The sequence below is a fragment of the Meriones unguiculatus genome, chromosome 8 (genome assembly GCF_030254825.1).
Source record: "Meriones unguiculatus strain TT.TT164.6M chromosome 8, Bangor_MerUng_6.1, whole genome shotgun sequence".
NCBI classification, from domain to species: Eukaryota; Metazoa; Chordata; class Mammalia; order Rodentia; family Muridae; genus Meriones; species Meriones unguiculatus.
Window position 1 is genome coordinate 16,208,311 of NC_083356.1, and position 25,112 is coordinate 16,233,422.

At 53.8% G+C, this 25,112-nt stretch overlaps 1 protein-coding gene across 3 annotated transcripts in view; it reads left to right on the forward strand.

The window, feature by feature from the left end:
- Positions 1 to 13,569: 13,569 nt before the first annotated feature.
- Positions 13,570 to 25,112, forward strand: part of Celsr1 (cadherin EGF LAG seven-pass G-type receptor 1) — a 128,993-nt gene continuing 117,450 nt past the window's right edge. For 2 of the 3 annotated variants that reach the window (XM_060388869.1, XM_060388868.1), the window contains exon 1: positions 13,573 to 17,225. In XM_060388869.1, the coding sequence (XP_060244852.1) occupies positions 13,637 to 17,225 (3,589 nt within the window). In that variant the 5' untranslated portion in view covers positions 13,573 to 13,636. Of the gene's footprint in view, positions 17,226 to 25,112 lie in introns of all 3 variants that reach the window. The other variant, XM_060388870.1, reaches the window with a different exon arrangement.

Sequence of the window (25,112 nt, forward strand, 5' to 3'; positions counted from 1 at the left end):
ACTTGATTCTGATGTGTAACAATTGGGATTGCTAGGTCTGACCATTAAAATGTGAGCTTGGAAGGCATGAAATAGATCCCTGCGCATTTATAATAGCTATTTTGTGTGTCGCGATGGCAGCATTTTAAGTCAAATGTTTTACATTTCCAAGTGGTGGGGAGTCTTGCCACTATCCTGTGTAATTTAGAGTCCAGTTGTGTTTTTTTTTTCTCTCTCCATAGCTGGACTGCACTTGTTTTCAAAGTAGTAAGCTACTGTGTGTATTATGCTTTGCATAAATCCTTATGCTAGCAGTTCCTAGCTGACAGTGCAAACACTAATTGGGGGTTCTATTTATAGGGAGTGCATAATAAAGTATGAAGTTCTTCAGACAGCTTACTTGCTGCAGCGTTTCCTTGTGCTGTGCTTGATCTCACACCGAGCTTGTTTTGTCTCCAAGGAGAAACTGGTGTTGGTCAAACCAAGCAGCTCCACGCAGAAGAATGAAACTGGGTCCTGAGTTCTTACCTCTCACCCTGCACAAAACGCAACTCTGAATGGGTCACAGACCTCAACTTTAGACAGTACCCTGCCCCCGAGAGAGGAGATAGCAGAGAATATGCTTGAATTCATTGGCACAACAAAAGGATTTTCTGAACAGAACCCCAGTAGTGCAGGCATAGAGGCCAACGATGAATAAACAACACTTCATAAAACTGAAAGAATTCTGCATAGAAAAGGATACAGAATGAAAGCAAACAAATGAACAACAACAACAACAAAAACATTATCAGCTAGATGTCTGACAGAGGTCAGTATGTAGAATATATGAAAAGATAAAAATCTCAAACAAGAAAACCAGCAAAAATGTTTAAATGAGCATAGAATTAAACAGAGTTCTCGTGGGGCAGTGCTGGCGTATGCCTTTAATCCCAGCACTCAGAAGGCAGAGGCAGATGGATCTTTGTGAGTTCAAGGCCAGCCTGGTCTACAGAGTGAGTTCCGGGCCAGCCAGAGCTACATGGAAAAACCTTGTCTCAAAGAAGAAGGAGGAGGAGTTAAACAAAGTTCTCAAAAGACGAGGTGTGAATTACTAAGAAACACTTTTTAAAATGTTGAGCATCCTCAGCCATCAGGGAAATCCATACAAAGCTGCTCTGAAGTTTCGTTTTATCCAAGTTAGAAATAACGAGGTTAAGGAAAATGCTGGCAAATACTAAGGTGTCTGTGGGGAAAGGGGCACGACAGTGCTAGCGCTGATGCAGGGAAAAGGGACACTTATTAACCGGTGGTGATGCAGTCACCATGGAAACAAGTGTGGAGGTCCCCCAGAAAGCTAACAACAGACCTGCCATACGGCTCACCTACCCTCTCTCTGGCATGTACCCAAGGACTCCACATCCTTCTTCAGAGATACTATGTTCATTGCCTCTCTACTCACAATAGCCAGGAGATGGGAACAGCCTATAGATCTATCATGATAAATGCATATTGAAAATGTGCTATCTTTATACAATGGAATATTATACAGCCATGAAGAAGAAAATAAATTATGTAATTTGCAGATAAACGAGTGGAGTCAGAAACAATCGTCCTGAATGAGGTAACTCAGACCCAGAAAGACAAGCGCCCCATGTTTTCTCTCATCTACGGCTGTTAGCTTGGAATCTTCAGCTGTTATGCGTGTGTTTCACTTGGAGTATCAATAGAGGCCAGGAACTTTCTAAGGAGCCATGGAGAGCGATGTGTAATAGAGGGGCAATAGAATGCACTAATGTAAAGGGTTAAAGGAGAATAATGGAACCAGAAATGTTATACTGGGTTGAGAAGAATGGGGAGGAATAAATGACATCAAAAACCTTTCAAAAATACATACAGAAACCTACTACTGTATATGTTTCCTAAAACACACACACATACACACACACACACACACACACACACACACACACACACACACACTAAGGATTATGTATATACATATATAGAGAATGAAATTGGGCTACTTCTTCATTTTTAAAGATTTGTTTTTATTATTTTACAAGATTTATTTTATTGTACGTGTGTATCTGTGTGTTTGCCATATATGTGTGGATGCCTGTGGAGGGCAGAAGAGGGAGAACATTGGATTGCCTTGTAGCTAGAGTTACTCTGTTCAGCTCCCGCCTGAGGCCTCCAGAAACTGCTGCTGAAAGCGGAGCTGGGAATCTCGGAGCTGCCCAGAGGGAGACAAGGCCTGGAGTTGTGTGTGCTGCAGGGGTTCTCTGGAAGACAGCTGGGACCTGCAAGGGACTGCCAGGCGCACCCTCCCTTCCAGATCACTATGCCATCCAGCAAGGAAAGCCATTCTGTTGCCTCCCATGGGATGCCTTCCCGAGGCCTTCCTGAGCCTCAGGGCCCAAGGTCCCCCTTGGGCTCCCAGCCTTGGAACTTTCCAGTGCTTTATGGTAAATTAAGAAAGACCAAAAGGGACTGAAGAGATGGTTCAGCAGCGGGACCTCTGACTGCTCCTCCAGAGGACCCCGGTTCAACTCCTAGCACCCACATCAGGGTTCACAGCTGCCTGTAACTCCAGTCCCAGGAGACTGAATGCCCTCTTCTTGATTTCATGTGCACCAGGTACACACAGGCACACCTGCAGGCAAACACACCCATACACATAAAATTAATTTTACAAACGAAGGGAATTATAGATGCAGCAGCTCACACTGACTCCAACTGAAATCATCTATCTGTCTGTCTGTCTGTCTATATTTGTTTACTTATTTTTGTATCAGGGTCTCACTACGTTGAGACCATTTCCAGCTCTGATCGTCCTGGAACTCAATATGTAGTTCAAGGCTGGCCTTGAACTCACAGAGATCCACCTGCCTCTGCCTCCTGAGTGATAAGATTAGGGCCACTACACTTGGCCTATTTTATTTTATTTCATTTTATGTGTGTGTTTGAGTGTAGGTATCTGCAACACGTGTGCAGGTGTCTGTAGGGGCCAGAAGAGGGCATTGGATCCCCTGAAACTGGAATTACAGATGGTCGTGTGCTACTCTGTGGGGCTGGGATCCAAACCCAGAGCTCTGTAAGAGCCCGAACACCCTTAACTGCCACGGCATCGCTCCAGCTCATTTTCTTTGAATTCACGTTAGACCACGCTTGGTCGAGATCTCACTGGGATCGCTCTCTCTTTCAGGAAAGATTCATTTACTTCTGCTGGATACAAAGGGGGTGCTTTTAATCTTAGTTTACTTTCTTGAGTCAGGGTTTTCCCGTCTCTGATCAGAGTTTAACTTCAGTACTGTGAGAGCAGAGAGCTGGCCTATGATTACGCTTTCCCAGGGGGAAATTACTCTCCTTTTGAAGGTTCTTTAACCAGAGTTTGGAAGCAGATGCCCACATTCTCAGAGTGGTTTGAGAACCACCGGCTCCCTAAGAGGTGATCCCCACCCCCTAGAAACTTACAGTTTGACACAGGGGTCTTATGTCCTCTCCCCAGCCGCCCAATCCTTGCCATTCTGCTTTGCCAAAGGAATTGTTTGCCCCTTATCTCTGGCTCCAGCTGTTTCTCTGGCTGTGACTTTCTAGAAGGCAGGCTTTTGACTGACAATGCTACCTGCATGGACATTTGCCTATGTCAGGGGAAGAAGCATTGGGGATGCTCCTTACCTCCCTGTCAAAAATCGGTCAACTCAAGGCTCATGCTGGGCAGGGCGTTGAGATGTTTCCGGCTGCTGAGGCAGCTCTCACGTTGCTTGGAGCAGATTTTAAAAATTACATTGCTTTCTTTGTTTATGGGTGTGTGCGTGCCTACAAGGATGCACGTGTGGAAGCCAGAGGCCGACTTGCTGGAGTCCGTTCTCCCCTTTACCGTGTGTGTCCTGGGAGTTCAGCTCAGATCCTCAGGCTGGGGCCGTCGTGACCTGCTGAGCCATCTTGCCAGCCCTGGAGCAGGCATTTAAAGCGAACTCAGGATGTGAGCTTGTGTGGGTGGCCTACGCAATGGGGCTGGTCTGCGCTGCTTCTTCCTCTGTTCTAGGCTTTGAACTGCATGTGTGCCCTTGCCGGTCACCCTGTAGACACTCCTGAGGATGCCCAGGACCAAGGTACAGTTGGGTACAGCTGTCCTTTTGAAGGAGGGTTCTTTAACTACAGTTTAGCAGACGCCCACATTCCCAGAGTGGTTCGGGAACCACCATCTCCTTAAGAGGTGACTGCCCCCACCCTCCAGAAGCTTACAGTTTGACATAGGGGTCTTGTGTTCTTTCCCCAGTACAGAAAGGACAGTAGGCAACTCATGCTAGAAGGGGAAGGGAAGCCAATAGATTCCTTCTCCTTTTTAGTGGAGAAGAGCCTGTCCTTGGAAGAAATGCCTGTGACACAACCAGTTGCAATGACATCCGCCCTTGGGGACAGGCCTGCTTCTCCTGAGCACTCTAGCTCCCCCACATAGTTCCTCCTGTATCTCAGTCACATGCTCTCCCTGCTCATTTGTCCCAGCTTCTCAGAAATGCCCCCCACCCAAGAGTTAGTTGCCTGGAAGCTCTGAGTTCCAGGTTGAACCATCGCAACAAAGAAGTCCACACAAGCTGTGGTGCTCGGGACTCCTTGCCTCCATCTTGTTCCCATGGCCTCTCACAGCTAACTGACCAGATTACCCTGAGAAGCCCTGTTCAAACGGCATGCTTCCAGAAGATTCCGATGGTCTGTGAGAGCCCCCATCCCAGGGACAGACCTGTCTGTAGTCAGTGACCCCTCTTTCTCTTCACCAGGTCCTCACACTGCTCTAGGGAGCACATGCAGCTTTCTCCTCTGTGCCTCTAGGTGGTGTCCACGCCTTGGTGTCTCAAACCTGAGCTGAAATAGAGCCAAGAGTCCCTCCCGCAGGGGGAGCATGGGTTGCCCGACAGCTGACTGTGAGATAGGAGAGTACCCTGTTCTGCAGCTAGAGCAAGGGTCCAGAAGAATCTTTACAGGTAGAGGAGGGAGGCAGAAGCCAACTTCAGAAAGATAAAATGTAAGACTCAACTGGCCACAGCTGGTTTGGAAAATGGAAGAAGGAGCCAGGAGCCAAGGAGTGCAAGTGGCTTCAGAAAGCTGAACAAAAAAAGGTGTTCATTCTCAGGCTCCAGAAAGGGACGTGGCACTCCTAACACCCGAATGCATTCTGCATTGGCTGAGACCCACTGCAGACGGTCCAACCCCAGGACCATAAAATAATCCAGGACCGTCGTGCTAAACCCCAGAAGTGTGAGGCTTTGTTACACAGGATACAAAAGATGGTGATGGAGGTCACAGAGAGAAGAGAGACTTGCGTGAACTCACCATGAGAACTGTTTTAAAAATCATGTTAATTTATGTGTGTGTGTGTGCGTGTGCGTGCTTGTTTGTCTGTCTGTGGGCCACACGCATGCAAGTGCCCGAGGAGGCCAGAAAAGGGTGTTAGATCTCCTAGCACTAGAGCTACAGATGATTGTGAGCTGTCCAGTGTGGGTGCTGGGAACTAAACTCGGGTCCTCTTCGACATGTGCTTTTTGCTGCTGAGCTGTCTCTTTAACCTTACAGCCAGGACTTTTGATTGCTACCAGCGTCTTCCCAGAGGACAGGAACATAGGCCCAGCACACATGTTCACTGCTGGTTCTAGGAGGCCAGAACCAGTGGGTTCCATGGACAGAGAGACCAGGGGGCCCTCAACCACACAAAAACAAACAAACAAACAAACAAACAAAAAGCCAATCAACCAACTGCAACAGAAGTCACAGAAATCAGAATTTGAAGGAACCAATCGCTCTGCCAATACCTTCCTGGGTCCCCCTCTCCCTCACAAGGCATGTGATAGCTTGCTATGGTTGTCAACTTGGCTACGCCGTTCTGGCTCTGCGAGCACTCAGAACACATACCTCCTGGCCCCCAAAGGCTGGCTGGGGGCTCTAGCCTATTTGTAGTGTCCTAATCCATCTTCTTCGCTTTTGATCAGGGCAGGGTCTGAGCTCCCCTTCCAAGCTGCGGATCTCAGCATGCTCAGTGGCATTCCACCTCAGCCTGACTCATTGTTTGTGCCCTGTGGGACCGTGGCCTCTGCCAGCAGTGCTGGTGAGGGCCCAGGGATCTCCCACTGCCCATATTTCAGTGCCCTCTGCAGACTCCGTGAGGATGAGTCTTCATGGGTAGAGGGCCTCCCCAGCTTTCTGGGGTGGGGTGGGGGTATCTGCAACATGGAGCCGCTAAGCACCGGTGGCTCTTTGGAGCTGGTATTTCTTGCTGGAAAGCCATGCATGGCCCAAACCCAAACCCCACAGTTTTTTGTTTTTTTTTTTTAATCCGGGGCTTTCTTTTTCAAGGAGCTCTGTTCGTGCTGACAGCCAGGCAGCCCATTGAATCTGATCACATGCTCTGTCCCAGCATCTCGGAGAGGTTGGCTGTCCCCTGTACTTGGCAAACGTCCTTTCCCTGTGACCGAAGCCAGGAGGCCTGTGCTCTGTCTCTAACACATCCCTGGAGGGCAGCTGGACTCTCTCACTAAGAGCTGTGAACACAGCAGTGCAGAGATGGGGGAGGACATTCCGTCGTATCAGAGGCACAAACAGCCAGAAGTGTTCAGTCACTGTTCGCTGGAGGTGACCTCTCACAAGCGTTTGTCCTCCTCCACCATGCCTTGGCCTCCTGTGTCCCAGGAAGGGGACTAAGAGAGGCAGCAGCAACAGGAGTGGTTTCCAACTTCGGGGTCAGAGCACTATGGCTCTTTTCATGTATTTTTATTTGTACCTAGCATGAAGGCCTCTCTCAGGCTAGGCAAGTGAACCACTGCTGAGCCAGACACCTCAGTCCTCTCTTAGCTTTTGTTGTTTGTGAGACAGGGTCTCACTCTGGCCCAAGTTGGCATTCAGCTCTTGATCTTCCTGTCTCAGCCTCTCAAGTAGTTAGGATCACAGACCTGTGCCACCAGGTGCGTGAGCTTTTGTGAGCGCACGTGTGTTTGTGTTTGTGTGTGGTGGCAGTGCCTGAGTAGTCTAGAGGAGGGCATGGAGTTCCATGGAGCTGGAGTTACAGACAGGTGTGAGCTGTGCACGGGATCTGGATGCTGGGTACTGAACCTGGCTCTTCTCGGAAGAGCAGTTCTTAACTGCTGAGCTCTCTCTGTGGCTCTCATGTTATTTTATCATTTAATGATATAACTCCATCAGTGGAGGGCTTGCCTAGCATGCAAGAAACCCTGGTTTATGCCTCTAGTATAAACCAAGTGTGGTGGCGAATGGGTGCAATCCCGGATGCTTTCAAAACAGGAGGATCAGAAGTTCAAGGTCATCCTCAGCTTCAGAGTGAGTGTGCAGCCAGACTCGGCTACGTGAGACCTTAACACACACACACACACACACACAAATTCATTCAGATTTGAGTGTCAGCTTTACCTTCCCCATACTTTCCTTTCCTCTGTAGAATCACTGTGAAAACTATTCTTGCCCACATCACCTATATTTCAGAAATTCTACAAGTTGAGCCAAAGGAATCAAGAAAGGATCCCCACAGCTGGGCATGCACCCAGCCATGTCTTTCTTCCAGAACGAAGTAGGGTGTCAGAACACCCAGGTAGGAGACCCTGGGGGCTGCTCCACCTTCTGCATTCCTGGGTAGGGTGCTTGATTCTCTCAAACCAGCTTCCTGGCTGAATTGTCACCGGACACCTTCAGGGCTTCTGCAGAGACAACGCTTCCTGATTGAAATGCCAGTGTGTGCTAGTCATGGGGGTACAGGGAGGGTAGGAAAAGCTATAGCATCTTATTCAGCTACTTGTCCCCATCCCAGACGTGAGGTATTCTTGATGTCCCTTTCACGTCCCCACTTTTACTCCACAAGCAAGGCCCACCGAGTCCTCCTCAAATACAGCCCCAATATGACTATTTTTATGTTCTCCATGGTTTCCCAAGTCCAGCCACAAGTTTCAAGAACAGCTGACGGGGTGAGGCAGGAAGAAGCCAAGCAGAGGCAACTGACTCCCCTCAGATCCCACCAGCCTGCTTTGGGCCAGCTTCAGCATCCCTCCCTGTGTTCATCAGGGACAACGGAAAGTCCCCAAGGAAAGTCCCCTGTGAGCCATTGATGATAGAGTCATAGCAATAAAGTCAAAAGTGGGAAAATGAAGAACACATTCGAAGATTTTTATGTGCAGTTTTGCGCAGAGAAAGGCACCTTGTTCTTTTTGCCCCTTTTGCTCAAAAGTAAGAGAGAGTCAGTTGTGGTGTAATCCAGCGCTTCAAAGCCTGAGGCAGGAGGATTGTGAATTCGAAGCTAGCACGGAAGGAAGAAAAGAAGAAAGGAAGAATAGAAAGGAAGGGAGGGAAGAAGAAAGGAAGGAGAACAGGAGAAGGAAGTAAGGAAGGGGAGAGAAAAAGGGGGAGCAAGGAAGCAAAAAGAAAGGGGAAGAAGATTACTTCAAAAATCAACATGAATTATTAATAATTAGAAACACTTATTAATTAATAATGATAATAATTATTTTTAATAAGTAGAGTCAATTCCCCAGTCCACTGATAACTGGCTTATTGGACTGGGAAACACCCACGCCACAGAAACTAAGCCTTCAGGGAAGGACATTAGGACTGAGGGACAGAGCCTTGGCACTGGCAAGCACTGAGAGACTACCAGGAAGCTTCTGGAAGAGACAGACCCAGACAGGAGGTGGACTGGCAGGTCTGAGGGTAAAGGGGGATTAGAGTGTGGAAGATTAGACTTGACTTGAGGTTTCCCGGGGTGATGAAAATATTGTGGAACTGATGGTGAAAGCCGCTCAGGTTGGTGAATATGCTCTCTGACCCAATCATAAACTTCAGAAAAGGTGAAGTTACAGCCACATCAATGGGCCTGTGCTTTCTTTTCAAATCATGAAGATTTTACTTAGAAAGCTTCTTGTTGTACAGAAAGTAAAAATGTTAGAATCGCAGTGTCACTGGTAGCTGGAGACGGTCACCTCACAATCACCACTACCATGCTACAGCAAGCCTTACACAAACCTGTCTTCACACAAACAGGAGGTATGCAAGGAAGGAATATCGCCGAGCTAGACAGTGCTACTTCTCCGTGAAAACCTCGTGAGTTCTATTTGCTGGGGCCCAGGAAATAATAACGGCAGGAACACTAGTGGCAGGAACACAGGCGCCGTTGGTCCTGTGACACAGGCAGGGTGGATGGGCTCTGGTTGCTCTGTAGTTCCCAGTCCGTCCCAGTCGGCTCTGCTCCTTGTGGTTCCCCTCTGGTGTAGCACCTGGCCCTTCTGGGTATTGTGGCACATGATTTGGTCCTTCACTTTCCTTCCCTAGTCTAGAGACCAGCTCTGACGCTGTAAGGGGCTCAGGAATCCCCTGAATATGGAACTGCACATTCAGGTGCAGGTCTGTGCCCCTTGGCGTGCACAGGAGCCTCAGGAGTGTGGCTCTCGGTGACACAGCCTGGAGCCCAGAGGCTGTTGTCCTTGCCATCTCTGTGCACCTGGGTAGGTGGGTGCTTGTAAGGGAACAGGACTCCTTAGGATGTTCCGAGGTGTAGAGACATAGCTCAGCCACTAGAGGTCAGTGCAGCCTGGAGATGTGTCCCATGCAGGGTGTACTACCTGGGAGTATTTGGGACTTGAGGAGGCAAACTGCAGAAGGTGGCTGCTATAGCGGTGTAGCGGGGTGACCACATTGCCGTCCCTCCCCATTCAGAGGGACTACAAGGAGGTTCTGAAGATGAAATTAGATGCCCTGTATTCATGCCATTTATACTCAGGAGGATTGTGAATTTGAAGCTAGCATGGAAGAAAAGAAAGGAAGAATAGGAAGAAAGGGAGGGAGGAAGAAAAGAAGGGAAGGAAGAAAGGAGAAGGAGGAGGGTAGGAGGGTGAGGGAACAAGGAAGCAAAAGGAAAGAGGAAGTAGATTACTGCAAACAGTTAACATGAATTAGTGTTAACAATTAGTAACACTTATTAGTACCTATTAATGACGATTAACTTTTTACAGTCAGCATGGAGACTGTGTCTCTGCCTAGATGCCCAGCTGTGATATGCTGGATCCTTCCAGATCTTTTTCTGGAGTCCAGGCTTCCCTCTATAAGTTACACAGGTGGAACAGGGGTTGGCATCTCAGGGAACACAGGAGGGAGCCCGATTCAGGAGGGGCCTTTGCAGGGTCAACCACACCCTGTTCAGTGTTAGGGATGGTTCCGGCACCTCACTAGCAGGAAAATATTTTTCCTTTTTTGTCGTTAAGTTGCCCTGATGTCTCCGAGAAGCCAGGCTTGAAGACATGGGCGATTATGATCTAAATCCCTTTGTGCTCTTGCCTCTATTAGCATCCTAATTAAAAGGGCTTGGTTTTTGTTGCATGTTTTAACTTTTAACATTTTCCATGAATCAAACCCCACCAAACGCAAGGGTGCCGGGGCCGGGTGGGTGGATGGCCCCAACTCTACTCTCCAGAGGTCTTTCTGTCTGAATTTTAAAAGCAGAGAAGCAGGTCATCCTGCATTGGCAGGATGGTTTCTTGGGGGCTGTTTGCTGTTCAAAGGCCGGCTCAGGAATGAGCTGTGTAAGAATCTGAATCCAGAATTGACGTGGGTCTTGATTCAAGCCCCCGGCAAAGAGCACTCTAAACACACACTCGTCTCTAGAAATTCTTCATTTTTTCATCGTTTCTATTTTTAGAGTTCACGTAAAATACCTTAAAGGGCTTGCAGAACAGAAACACCAGTTGCAACCCGCTGTACCCCTGGGAGTGGTGGGCGAGATCCCACACACATTAAATCCTCATGAACAGGGTGGCCTCCTGTGGTCCTCTCAAGGGGTCAGTGCAAGAATGAGCTCAGCTGCTCTTCTCTTCAGCCTCTTGTGACCCCCATGGGAGGTGGCCCTGAGAGTCAAGGATGGGCGGGCGCCTGGGCCCCATAGACCATGGGCTCGTGATGAAAAGGAGAACCCCGCTGAGAGATACCTTGTAGAAGAAAGGCATTTGAGCAGGATGGTGGCCAGCTAGAAACCCAGGCTATGGGACATGCTTCAGGCCGTGCTGGGGGAGGCCACCTCCCACCCAATCCCACGTCCCTCTGCAAAGCTCCAGGTACAGGCTCACCTTTCAGCAAGTGCCCGGTGGACTGCACCACTGCCTAGCACAGACTAGTGGGAAATGGGGTGGAAGCTGAAAGCCACAGCCCCTGCCTCTCCTTGGCCGTGGACACATGATAAAACATGTAGTCTAGCATGGAAACATGCTCTTGCCCCAGGGCCCCAATTAATGACGTTGGTTTTAACAAGGAGTCTATTTGTTTGTTTGTTTGTGGTGTTGGGGCTAAAAGCCAGGGCTTGGAGCACCCTAGGCAAATACCCTACTTCTACCACTAAGCCACACCCATTTCTGCCCCTTGGATGGTACTGGGCCACCCTGAAACCCCATCACAAGCTGCAGCCTGTCTTTTTATCCTTTCCCTTTAAAACTGTGGGCCTGGGCGTGCTCAGGGAAAGAGTGGGCAGCACGGAGGGTTCACAGCACCACGAAGCGAACTCTGCCAGGACCTACCTGCGGATCCAGAAAGGGACACCCTCAGGCCCCCACCCAGTGGACTGGGGCTTGCTCCTGATCTGACTACGAACAGAAAACTCTTGTCTATTGGCTTCTGCTGACAGCCTGTCTGGCCTGGTCGCCGCTGGGATCAGGAAATGATAACTTGCAGCTTGCAGGTGTCTGATTCCAGGAAAGCGTCCACACCCAACCTCCCCGATGCATTTGAATCCCGTTTATTTAAACCCAGCCCACCCTATTTAAAGGCCTATTGCAACACTCACTGCGTGTGTGTGTGGGGGGGGGGAGGTTTGTTTCTCCAGCTTTCTTCCTCCCACACTGGGAAGCTCTCCTTCCCGAGGCTCCAGAACCTTCTACTTCCCACAAGTGGACTCCCAAGAGCTTCCCTACGATCCTCACACATGGTTACAGAGTAAGGCTCCCAAGATCCACAAGGGTTCAAAACAACTGTTTTTTCAGATCAGTATAACTTCTTCAGTTGTTTCCAGTGAGAAGAAAAGATCATTTTCAGCACATCTGTGATATACACATGCTATAGGTGCCGGAGATCCCTTAATTGTTTTGGAAACTGCCCTGTCCTCTGTTGTCATCATCCTGCTGGGCCCTGACTGCCCAGAAAGCCCATCTCTAACAGTGACAAAGCAGCACTCCGAGCCCTGCTCCTCCTTCAACTGATCCCAGAAGAAATCTTTCAAAGGCAAGAGGCCTGCCCCAGTGCGTCCAAGCATGAGTCGGGCAGCAACGGGCTTGGGCCCCATTCAAAGGGGTGGGGGAAATGTTGCAAAGCTCCGCCTCTCCCCTCCCAAGTCCCGAGGCACCGCCTCCAAGGTGCGCTGCTTGCTGATCGAAAGCCACGCCCCACCCTTCCACGTAGGGGATGAGTGAATGTGTTAGCGCCACAGGCTCTCTAGCACTTTCTCCTTGTCCCCCCCCCCCCCCCAAGGCTCTCGTGGAGCCTAACCCTTCAGTGTTTGCTTGTCCCCTGATGAGCATTAACTAGTGCCGCCTCCACCAACGTTCAGGCCCAGAGCTCGCTCTGGTGAACAAGGTCCCTCCCACTGTCACCTCCAAACCAGAGGATTTTTCTTTCCATTTAAAAGTTGCACGTTAAACAAAACGGGACCCGAATCCTGCTAGCTATCCATTAGATTTCAAAATCTAAAAAAACTTTTTGCACTGGAGTCAAGCATTTTAGTCACTGTGCGTCCAACAGTCCCCAGTCCCCTGCCGCAGCCACGACTCTACCAAAGTTTTCTGGCACCTCAGTGTCCTGCAACCCTGGGTCTAACCCTCCCGATGCCAGGGACGGGATCAGCCCTACCAGGTGCCGTTCAAAGCCTGGAACCGCACCCGGCCCCGGGAGGAACTGTGCCAGCGACTCAGTGGCAGCGGAGGCCCAGGACCCTGGGGCGGTGGTTGAGTGCTAGGCTCCCAGGGCCCCGCCCCCCGCGGAGGCTGGGTGGGGAGGCCGCAGGGGAGGGGTCGGACCCCAGCCCCCCCCCGCCCGGGCCGCGCCCCCACGTCTCCATGGAGATCATCCGGGCGCGCACCTCTCCGCTGGCTCTCCCTCACCCCTCCCCTCCCCTCCCCACCGCCCAGGACTGAACAATGAGAGACTGGGAGGGGGCGGGGCGGGGCCGGGGGCGGGGAGAGCGCGGGCGGCGGGGGCCCTGGCAAAGCACACCGCCCTGCCAGCAATCGGCAGCGGAGGGTCCGCGGGTTGTGCGGCGCTCGCAGCCCCCGCCCCGCCCCGGGCCCGCCCAGCTTCCCACGCCCGCCCAGCGGAGTCGGTGCTGGGGCCACCTGGAGCCGCCTGGAGCCAGCGTCGCCGCAGGTTGATGCGCGGCGCCCTCCCGGGAGGCGCGGAGGAGCCATCTTGAAACCAACTTGGCCAAAACTTTTCGCAAAGTGCTCTCGAGGTGGAAGCTGAGCGGGAGGCCGGGCGCGCGGCCCCCGGTGTCCTCGCCAGGGCCCCCGGGGAGGCAGAGCGCGGGCCGCCCCGAGGGCCCGGCGCCGGGCGCGCGGGAGCCGCCCCCCGGCCGCGCCGGGTGGATGCGGAGGTGCGCCGGGTGCATGGATTGTGCTCCGGCGCCCGGCTCGGGCCGCGGCTCCGGGCCATGGCGCCGTCACCGCCGCGCGTGCTGCCCGCGCTGGTGTTGCTGGCCGCCGCCACCCTGCCAGCTCTGGGGCTGGGAGCAGCCACCCGGGAGCCGCGGGGGCCCAGCGGGGCCCGTGCCTCCGCCTTCGGACAGGGCTGGATCCACCGGTTGGACGCCGCGCGCACGCCTCGGGAGCTGTTGGACGTGAGCCGCGAGGGGCCGGCGGCGGGTCAGCGGCTCGGGCTAGGCGCGGGGACCCGGGGCTGTGCGCGCTTGACCGGAAGGCTGCTGCCGCTGCAGGTCCGGCTAGTCGCCCGCGACGCCCCGACGGCCCCGAGCCTGGTGCTGAGGGCGCGCGCCTATGGTGCCCGCTGTGGGGTCCGGCTGCTGCGCCGTTCGGGCCGCGGTGCGGAGCTGCGCTCTTGGGCCGTCCGCTCCGTGCCGGGGCTCAGGGACGCGCTCTGTTTTCCGGGACCGGACGGCGGCGCAGCCTCGCTGTCTTCGGTGCTCGAGGCCATCACCACCTTCCCCCCCTGCGGCTGCCCGCCGGTCTCCGGGACCCGCTGCAGGCGCGGACCCATTTGCCCGCCGGGGCCGGGAGGCTCACCCGGGCTGCGCCTGGTGTGCGCCCTGGGACGCGCGGCCGGCGCCTTTTCGCTAGAGCTGGTCACAGAGGCGACCTCCGGGACGCCCTCGGAGTCGCCCTCGGTGTCGCCAACGTCGCCCAGCCTGCCCCAGCCTCGGGCGGGGGCGGTGCGACGGGCTAGGCGGGGTGCGGGCGGCAGCACGAGCCCGCAGTTCCCGCTGCCCAGCTACCAGGTGTCAGTGCCCGAGAACGAGCCTGCGGGCACGGCGGTCATCGAGCTGCGCGCGCACGACCCAGACGAGGGAGAAGCCGGACGCCTCACTTACCAGATGGAGGCGCTGTTTGATGAACGCTCCAATGGCTACTTCCTCATCGACGCAGCCACGGGGGCAGTGACCACGGCCCGCGCCCTGGACCGCGAGACCAAGGACACTCACGTCCTCAAAGTGAGTGCGGTGGACCACGGCTCCCCGAGGCGCTCGGCCGCCACCTACCTCACCGTGACTGTCAGCGACACCAACGACCACAGCCCTGTCTTTGAGCAGTCTGAGTACCGAGAGCGCATCCGAGAGAACCTGGAGGTGGGCTACGAGGTGCTGACCATCCGTGCCACCGACGGGGACGCCCCGTCCAACGCCAACATGCGCTACCGTCTGCTGGAGGGCGCAGGCGGCGTCTTTGAGATCGACGCTCGGTCGGGCGTCGTGCGCACGCGGGCTGTGGTGGACCGGGAGGAGGCGGCTGAGTACCAGCTGCTGGTGGAGGCCAACGACCAGGGTCGCAATCCAGGCCCGCTCAGTGCCTCCGCCACCGTCCACATCGTGGTGGAAGACGAGAATGACAACTACCCCCAGTTCAGTGAGAAGCGCTACGTGGTTCAGGTCCCGGAAGATGTGGCTGTCAACACGGCTGTGCTTCGGGTGCAGGCCACTGACCGGGACCAGGGGCAGAATGCAGCCATCCATTACAGCATCGTCAGCGGCAACCTGAAGGGCCAGTTCTACCTGCACTCGCTGAGCGGGAGCCTGGACGTCATCAACCCGCTGGACTTCGAGGCTATCCGGGAGTACACCCTGCGCATCAAGGCACAGGACGGGGGCCGGCCCCCTCTCATCAATTCCTCAGGGCTGGTCTCCGTGCAGGTGTTGGACGTGAATGACAACGCGCCCATCTTCGTGAGCAGCCCCTTCCAGGCCGCGGTGCTGGAGAACGTGCCCCTGGGCCACTCGGTGCTGCACATCCAGGCGGTGGACGCGGATGCCGGGGAGAATGCCAGGCTGCAATACCGCCTGGTGGGCACGGCCTCCGCCGCCTCGGGGGGCAGCAGTGACCCGGAGAACCCCGCCTCCGCGCCAGACTTCCCCTTCCAGATCCACAACAGCTCCGGTTGGATCACCGTGTGCGCCGAGTTGGACCGGGAGGAGATAGAACACTATAGCTTCGGGGTGGAGGCGGTGGACCACGGCTCGCCTCCCATGAGCTCCTCCGCCAGTGTGTCCATCACCGTGCTGGATGTGAACGACAACGACCCGATGTTCACGCAGCCCGTGTACGAGCTGCGTCTGAACGAGGACGCCGCCGTGGGCAGCAGCGTGCTCACCCTTAGGGCCCGGGACCGTGATGCCAACAGCGTGATCACCTACCAGCTGACCGGCGGCAACACCCGCAACCGCTTCGCGCTCAGCAGCCAGAGTGGTGGCGGCCTCATCACCTTGGCCCTGCCCCTGGACTACAAGCAGGAGCGGCAGTACGTGCTGGCGGTGACTGCGTCCGATGGCACTCGTTCGCACACTGCCCAGGTCTTCATCAACGTCACGGATGCCAACACCCACAGGCCCGTCTTCCAGAGCTCCCACTACACCGTCAGCGTGAGCGAAGACCGGCCCGTGGGCACCTCCATTGCCACCATCAGTGCCACAGATGAGGATACGGGTGAGAACGCCCGTATCACCTACGTGCTAGAGGATCCGGTGCCCCAGTTCCGCATTGACCCGGACACGGGAACCATCTACACCATGACGGAGCTTGACTACGAGGACCAGGCTGCCTACACGCTGGCCATCACAGCTCAGGACAATGGCATTCCTCAGAAGTCAGACACCACCTCCCTGGAGATCCTTATCCTCGATGCCAACGACAATGTGCCCAGGTTCCTTCGGGATTTCTACCAGGGTTCTGTTTTCGAGGATGCGCCCCCATCTACCAGCGTCCTCCAGGTCTCTGCTACAGACCGGGACTCGGGCCCTAATGGCCGCCTCCAGTACACATTCCAGGGGGGGGACGATGGAGATGGAGATTTCTACATCGAGCCCACGTCTGGGGTGATCCGTACCCAGCGCCGGCTGGACAGAGAGAATGTGGCCGTGTACAACCTTTGGGCTCTAGCTATCGATCGGGGCAACCCGAACCCGCTTAGTGCTTCGGTGGAGATTCAGGTGACCGTCCTGGACATTAACGACAACCCGCCAGTGTTCGAGAAGGATGAGCTGGAGCTGTTTGTGGAGGAGAACAGCCCCGTGGGGTCAGTGGTGGCAAGAATAAGGGCCAACGACCCCGACGAAGGCCCCAACGCCCAGATCATGTATCAGATCGTGGAGGGCAATGTGCCCGAGGTCTTCCAGCTGGACCTACTGAGTGGGGACCTCCGTGCCCTGGTGGAGCTGGATTTTGAGGTCCGGAGGGACTACGTGTTGGTGGTGCAGGCCACATCTGCTCCCCTGGTAAGCCGGGCCACGGTGCACGTTCGTCTCCTGGACCAGAACGACAACCCACCGGAGCTGCCTGACTTCCAGATCCTCTTCAACAACTATGTCACCAATAAATCCAACAGCTTCCCCAGTGGTGTGATCGGCCGCATCCCAGCCCATGACCCTGACCTGTCTGACAGCCTCAACTACACCTTCCTGCAGGGCAATGAGCTGAGCTTGCTGCTGCTGGATCCCGCCACGGGAGAGCTGCAGCTCAGTCGGGACCTGGATAACAACCGGCCGCTGGAGGCGCTCATGGAGGTGTCTGTGTCGGGTGAGTGGCCTATGGGCAGAAGCTGCTCCCTTGGGACTCCTGGAGAGCCACAGGGACCCGCCAGTGGCCACCTGGGCATGCCCAGACACAGTTGGGCAGGGCCTGGGCGACCATCCTGGCATCTGCAGCTATGATTGGTTGCATGCTGGGGGTGTGCTCCCCACCTAGGCCCGTGGAGGAGGAGGAGGCCCCCCACTGCTTCTTCCTTCAGCAGTTTTGCAGGCAGCAGGCCTGGGCTGCTTCAAGCTCAAGTACAGGGCTTTTCTCTGCTTCTCCCAAATCATGCTGTTAAAACCTGGCTTCGGGGTTATCCAGAGTTGTCTGGTTTGTCCGGTGATGCTCTTTGGTAAGCCGGCTGCCTGCATGGCTGTCTGGAAGGATCAAAGGTCACTCCCTGCTCCATGTGCCAATTAGTTCCCGGGTGGGACCGTTGGAAATTGCTGGATGGTCCCTGAGTCACCCTGTAATATGGCTGGTTTTCCCTTGGCCTAGCTTTTCTGTCTCCTTTAGGTAATAACAATCGGCTCATGTGTGCTGCCTCTGGGTGGCTGTTTGAAAAGCACGGCCCTGTTTGATCTTGACTCCTGTCTCTGGACTCGGGCTTATAATTTGGGAGTTTGTTCATAGGTTGTTCAACTTAGTGTGAGAACCAGCAGCCTGCTTCAGGGCGGGTGGGGAGGGGCAGGAGGATGGGCAGAAGGGAGAGGAAGTGCCAGCCCTACCATCACAGGCTTGGCAGGAAACCCGCTGTGGAACAGGGCCTGTGTACTGGGAGACCCAGAGGAGAGAGGGTTGAGCCGGGGCTAAGGGACCATGAAAGGGCCCTAGCGGCTGCTTGGAGTTCAGCTGGTTCAGGCAACTGGCCAATATACCAGGGAGGAGGGCTTAGCTTTGTGGCCTCCTGAGTCCATGTTTCATGTGGGCAGTAAGCTATGGGACACGGTAGGACTGAAGTCAGTTTTCCGTTTGTCTGATCGCACCGTTGGCCGAGATTCTTATGTCCTAGGGGCTGGGGGTGACCAGCTTCTCTTCCAGTGGTCTCTTAATATCCTGTAGGACTTCAGGGCTTGGTTTTGAAGCAGTGTGGCGACCCAGCATGGCTTTGGTCACCATCTGTCTGCTGAGGGGGAAGTGTAGAGAGCACCCTGGAACACACCGGTAGGTTATTAACCAGGGTTGTGGCTGCTCCCGGCAGATTTCTGTTTCCTATGCTTCTGTGTCTCCTAGATAAAAGAGTAGAAAGTTTGGCAGAACGGTTGGGGAGTGTTTAAGGGGGAGCAGGTCCATTCTGGGAACAGAGGCATTTGTGTGTCTGCAATGTCCATCGCCCACTCCCTTCCCCCCGCCCCCCATGGGTGCACAGTCTGACCACAACCGTTAGCGGCAGGTTCAGGGCTCCTGCTGCTTGGTAATCGTCATTGATTCTTGTCTGAGGTTGTGCTCTCCCGTGAACGTGGGGCCTCGTGTGCCTCCACATCACGTGAGATGGACGATGGAAGATTCCCTCCCGCTCTGGCTCCCAGCAGCTCTCTGAAGTCTCACTTTCTCACTGTCCCCCTGGCAACAGGAGGTTTACACACAAAGAGGCTCAGAGGTGTGAAGCAACAACCAGTGGGGCAGCCCCTGTTCCCCAGTCAGGGTGAAACCTTGCCCCCACCTGAGGGAAAGGGTTTGAGGGATGAGCTGCTAAACTGACTTTATTCCACTGCCATTTGGGTGCTCTTTTGGGATGTGCGCTGCCATGCTGGGGCCCTTCCTTAGACCGTTTGACGGTTTCCTTCTTCCAAGAAGAGACTCGCCGTGACCTCGAGGCCTGCAGGTCTCGACAGCAGGCGGGTGAAAAGAGCAGACCAGGCCTCGGTTCCCCTGGAGGCGACTCTTACATTTTATTAAGGAACAGTGTGGGAAAGCTGTTGATTCAGACTCACTCAGCACTGCGCCGAGTAATTGGCTTCACAGTATTTACGGCCGTGCCCTAAAGCCTTTGAAGCGCTATTACCGCCCTGGAGTGCTAGATGTGAGGCCTGGCAGTGATTGGGTCTTGTGGGAGCCCTTCCTGGAAGGGCTGTGAGCCAGCAGCCAGGAGAGGAGCCTGATGGAGTGGGGAGGTGCACCTGGGGCGGGACCCCCAGCAGATGTGCAGGATGGGATGTGGGGGTGGGGGTGGAGCGTGGTCATTTTGACTATAAAAAGATTGTTGGCTGCTGCTCTGTGCTCCTCAAAGACTTTTTTTTTTTTTTTTTTTTTTTTTTTTTTAGTATTGAGTCTGCGCGTGATCATTCAAATAGCTGCTGCCATTTTTTTGCATGCTGGTCTTTCTAGGTGCTCATTTTCTCTCTGTGGTGTGTTTGGGTGCCATTTTCTATTCTGTGACTTTTTCTTATGGATATGGGGAAAGCTGTATTGGCCTTTCTCTAATAACAGGGAGAGAAACATGCCCCTCGAGTGCTGAGGGCTTTCCCCTTCTTTGGTGTTTTCGTTAGTCAGTCAGTGTGTGAATGCAGACGGTTGTAGTGTGCCATGGTGCACAGGCTGGGGTCAGAGGCCAACTCCAGGTAGGTGGTTTTCCCCTTCCACCATGTGGATCCCAGGAACTGACCTCCAGTCGTCAGGGGTGCTTGGGGGCAAGCATCTTTACCTGCGATCCCTTTCATAGGCCCCCAACGCTGACTTTGTAAAAACACGTGGAACATGTGGGTGCCTGTAGGTTCAGGGCCTCAACCTGGCCTCGGAGAACATGGCTTTTGGCAGGCAGGCACAGTTCCTGCCACTGCTATTAAATGTGTGTCACAGACCTGTGGATGTGGGAAAAGTATCATTTGTGGGGTAAAATGGATTGGCTGATGAGTCATTCGGACGTGTCAGAAGGCATCAGAGCTCAGTGAAATAATGGCGTTGGGTAACCTCGCCGGTTGCCCGAATGGGGAGAGCATGGTGCAGAGCCGTCTAGGCTTGATCAGCGTTAGAGCGTATTTACCCAGTTAAACACAGGATATGGCAGTGACTTTTCAATAGAAGATTACAGACAAGGAAATGAGCAGATGGGTGGACCAGGCACGGTCTGGATGCGCCGGGTTGTTTCCCCTGAAACCCAACAGTTAGCAAGGAAACAGAGCAGCTTAAACCACCCCGTCGTCAGAGCTGGACTCACCCAATGAGTGACACAAACCACCCGGAAAAATAAGGCACTTTGGGCAACCAGCTAACTGTTTGAAGGCTCTGATGACTCGAAATGTTCAGTATTTATTTATTTATTTAGAGTTTTGGGGGACAGTTTCTCTTTGCAATAGCTCTGGCTGTCCTGGATCTCTTGTAGACCAGGCTGGCCTCCAACTCTCAGAGATCCATCTGCTTCTGCCTCCCAAGTGCTGGGATTAAAGGCGTGTGCCACTATACCTGGCGTTTGATTTTTGCTTACTTGTTTATTCGTTTATTCTTTGTTTATTTTGAGACTGGGTCTCTCTATGTAGCCCTGGCTGCCCTGGAACCCTCCATGTAGACCAGGCTGGCCAGGAACTTAGAAATCTGCCTGCCTATGCCTCCCGAGTGCTGGGATTATAGGCATATATCACCATGCCCGGCTGATGTTTATTATTGAATACCTACTGTATGCAAAATCTTGATGAGTCGGTGTAGTACTAGCCTCAGCCCTTCTGGAGATGGATGGAGATAGATAGACAGGCACAGAGCTAAGTTCAAGGAGGGGTCACAGGGATAGGGGAAGAGAGGGACTGTCCAGTGTGGCCTGAACAGCAGGGGAGACCTGGAGTGACAGGCGTCCTTGTATCGATAGAGGGCTGAGCATAAAGCCCATTAGCTTTGTCAAGGGCATTTGGAGCAGTGGCTGTGCCATGTCCCACCTGCTGCTGCTGATGTGAAGGGAAATAGAGGAAACTCAGGAGGTTGGTCTTGGCCCCTTGAGGGTGTGGCTGTGGAGTATGGATTGGCAGGGAGTGCCAGGCCAGGACATCAGGTGCCAGAAGACAAGGGCATCAATGGTAGTTGGCGAGCTCTATGTTAGGAACTTTCCCCGGGCCTGTCAGGGCACATTCAGTTCTCGAGCTGCTGATTCAGGATGCAGGCACTATTGTCATCATCCCATCCCAGAATAAGCAAAGGCAAGGCACACAGGGCACTTATCCTGTGGCAGGAGTAGGGCACGGTATGCAAGTTGTGGATGATCAGTATAGGGCCCAGGCTTCACTTTGGGAACCACAGCTCCAGTGGACTGGCAGCTGGAAAGGGCTGTGTGAGCTGGAGCAGGAAGGGACACACAGAGAAGAATGGAGGGGGTGACCAATGACACATGGGACCAGGGGCTGAGGTTAGTGGTATGACAGAAGTGAGCGCAGCATGGGGGGCTCCTCTGATGAGGAAGTGGCACCCACCATTGCTGGGAGTAAGGTATAGAAAGGGCTAAGGCTTGGCTGGTGGGTGGGGGCAGGGTCAAGATGAGGTCAAGAAAGGATGACAGTATGCACAAACTGTCACGCAGATGTTGACCTGGTATGGGCCCTGCCACCTTCAGGGGAGTTGGGGTGCCTATCACTGCTCTGTCTCTGTGGGTCACTGCATGAAAAGGAGGGGCCTGGAACATTACATTGCCCCCCCACTCCCCACCCCCACCAAGCCTTAGCCCAACCACCAGCCACAGGGTGTCTGGATACATCTGGATACCTACCTCAGCTCCAGTTACGGTGGCAGGCAGGTAGAACTCAGCAGAGTAACCTGCAGGCCCTCGACACCAGTCAGGGAGGGCCACTCATGACAGGCCTCAAGTGGCCCGTGCTCCTGGTGACACCAGAGCTCACCCAGGATCCGCTGTCACCACCAGAAAGTCCACTTGGGTTTGGGCTGACAGAGGGCTATTGGAAACCTGTTGGGGAAGTGGATGGGTGGAAGATGGGGCCCCCTGGCAGCAATGTGTGTGCCTGGGGCGTGGAGTGTGGCCCTATGCCATGGGCCTCTGTCCCTGCCAGCACTGGGACTGAAACAGAGGTAGATCTTATCTTGTGAGGCAGAGCATGTGGAAAATACTCATAAGTTTGGCATGACTCTTTCAGCTCGTAGCCTTGGGGGAAATAGTTTACTAAGTTTTTTTTTTTTTTTTTCCTTCTTCTTCTTGTCCTATAACCTGAACAAGGGCTTGTATAAATGCCCTGAATTGAATTCCTGGTGTAGTGTAGGGGAGAGAGTACAGTGAAAGGCTTTGGCTTCCTGCTGCCTCCCAACATGGTGGCCTGTGCTTGGAAAGGTAAGAAGGGGCCACCTGAGGAGACAAGGAGGGCTGGGTCCTTCATTGCTAGGGTCTGAGAGGCCAGCACTCAGCCGACCTCCGTGGATTGTTTCTGGAATGAGTTAGCCATGCATCTGAAGGGGTTCGAGGGTAGAGCTCCTGCTAGGTCAGGCATCTGCAGCTCCATACAGGGGACTGAAGGCAAGGATACCCCGAAGACATCTTCAGTCCCGTTTTTGTGTGCCTAGGGACATGGCCAGGAAGGACAGGAAACTGTGGTTGAATTCTCAAACACAGGCTTCTGGTAAGAACTTGGGGACACCTTAGTGATCCATTTACCTTTTGGGACGTGGCATCCCAAAGGTGCAAAAGCCCATATCAGCCCCTTGTCACTGTAGCTGCCATAGGATCTGATCTCTTGACCTGGAGAAAGACCAGGGGTCCACTCTTCCTTCAGCTATTGCAACACAATTTTAACTCCTTCCAGGAGCAATGGGGGCACCCCGCAGGACACAGACAGGATGATTTGGGGGCTTGAATGTGTCCCCAGGACCCCCAGGATCCTTATATGAGGGAGAGGAGTCATGCTGGCTCTTAAATCCTTGGACTGATCCGCTAACATCAGGTATCAAATGTGTGGCATGGCACACGTCCCAGAGCTGTTGGAACAGGTGCCTTTGGGAGCTTTGTGCCTGCATCTTCCTAGGATGCTGCACATGAAAATGAACTTTGCATGAACAGGTGAGCCCTTCGTGTCTGTGGCCTTCCCATCAGAGTGACAGCTCCCTGTTTTCCAGACATGGAGACAGCCTTGTGCCCTAATGGTCGCTGTATAGATACAAATGTCAGACGGGAGATAAGTATGGCTCTCCCAGGCCGTACCAGCAAAGGAAGGTAGCTGTGGATCCCGGCATGAGGACTAGTGGTCGCTGAGGTCTTAGGTAAGGGCATCTCCCTGGCTTTCTTAGACTCCCCTCCCCCACCCCGTTCATCTCCATCCAGGGTTGCACCAGACTGCTTTACCTCCAGCCTGGATTCTGGAGATGGAGGGTGCTGCTTTATGGAGGGAGACAGGTAGCATTTGTCATCTCCACCCAGCCGTGGGCACAGGAAGCAGCTGGCCAGGGGGAGGTGGATGGAGAACATCAGCTTAGGAGGTGGATCAAAGATTGCTGTGTGGCCTCTCTTTTGGGCCTTCAGGCGCGCTTTGCCCCCTGGTCATAAGGCACTTGGAGGGTAGGGCCTACCTTCCTACAGTGGCTAGACCGAGTTCCTCAGTTTCCTCAGCCGAGCAGTAATGTGGTGAGGGTTGCTAGAGGTGCTGCCTAAGAAATGATGGTACCGGTGACTGTGGGTGTCATACTGGTTAGACTGTATGGGAGGGATTAAATACCCCCTTCCTCTGGTGGGCTGGTGAGCAGTCTGTGCGGCCTGCTCACCCTTGCTGCTCTGCTCTCTGGTCCTTGTGTTGGTGTGCTCTTCTTTCTGCTTCCAGCATGCCAGGGCATCAGGGATGTCCATCCATTTATAAGAGGCCTCTCTGGCAGCCAGCAGAGACCCCAGGCAGCTAGAATGTCCCGTGAGCAGGGGTAGTGACCACAGGACTAGGAAAAATCTTCTCGGTTGCCACAGGAGGGTTGGTTCTGGGACAGAGCTGAGGGGCTAACACTAGAGAAGGGGGTCCCAGAGAGCTGACTCTGGGCCTCTGTGGGCTCTCGTATGAGGCACAGTCATAGGAAGCTGTGGGCTTCCGGGTGGAGGTGCACCAGGTTCAGGGGTGCAAATTTCTTGTGAGGGGCAGCGTTTAGGCCAGTGTAGTTCCTTTTGAGGTTTGACGAAGCATGCGCAAGAAGCTCTCGCTGAGCCGTCAACTGTGAGGGGGAGGTATTTACTTGGGGGTGCATGTGCATGCCATGTCATGTACAGGTCGGTCAGAGGATAACTCGTGGGAGCCAGCACTCTCCTACCGTGTGGATTCCAGGGATTAAACTCAGCTGAGACCATCAGGTTCAGTGGCAAGTGCCTTTACCTGCTGATCCACAACCCTCCTCATTTTCCTCCCCCTTCCCTAAATCTCCCTCTCTCTTCCTCCCTTCATTCCTTCTTTCCTTGCTTTGTCTAGGCTTGTCCAGAACCGACATGTAGTCCAGGCTGACCTCAAACTCCAGGCCACCCGTCCTCCTGCCTCAGCTGCCCAAATGCCCGATTGGAGGTGTGAACTATTATACCCAGCTTTTTGTTTTGTTTTGTCTTTGTCTTTCCTCCGCCAGTTCTGTGTCTTTGTTTAAAAACAGTTTCAGGATGTGGTTCATATCTAATCTAAATGAGGCTTGGTTAAGGTAAACTAACAGCAGCTAATTCAAATAAACCCATAAACGGTGTTAGTGTTAGGAGATAAGAGTGCTCTTGCAGAGCAGTGAGCCAGCGGCAGGCCGGCAGGCCGCAGTTCACAGTTCCTCCGACTGCTACAGCAGTCACACTCTGGGAACTCCTGTGGGATGCCCTGTGTGTGGGGTCAGAAGTGAGAGGCTGCAGGCTCCTTGAGAAAATATCTCCTGTTAGTCAGCCTTCTGGAGATGACCTCCTAGCTGTACTCTTCTCTCTGGCCCCTGCTGATGCCTTTCGGGCCTCATAGAATATGAGTGACAAGT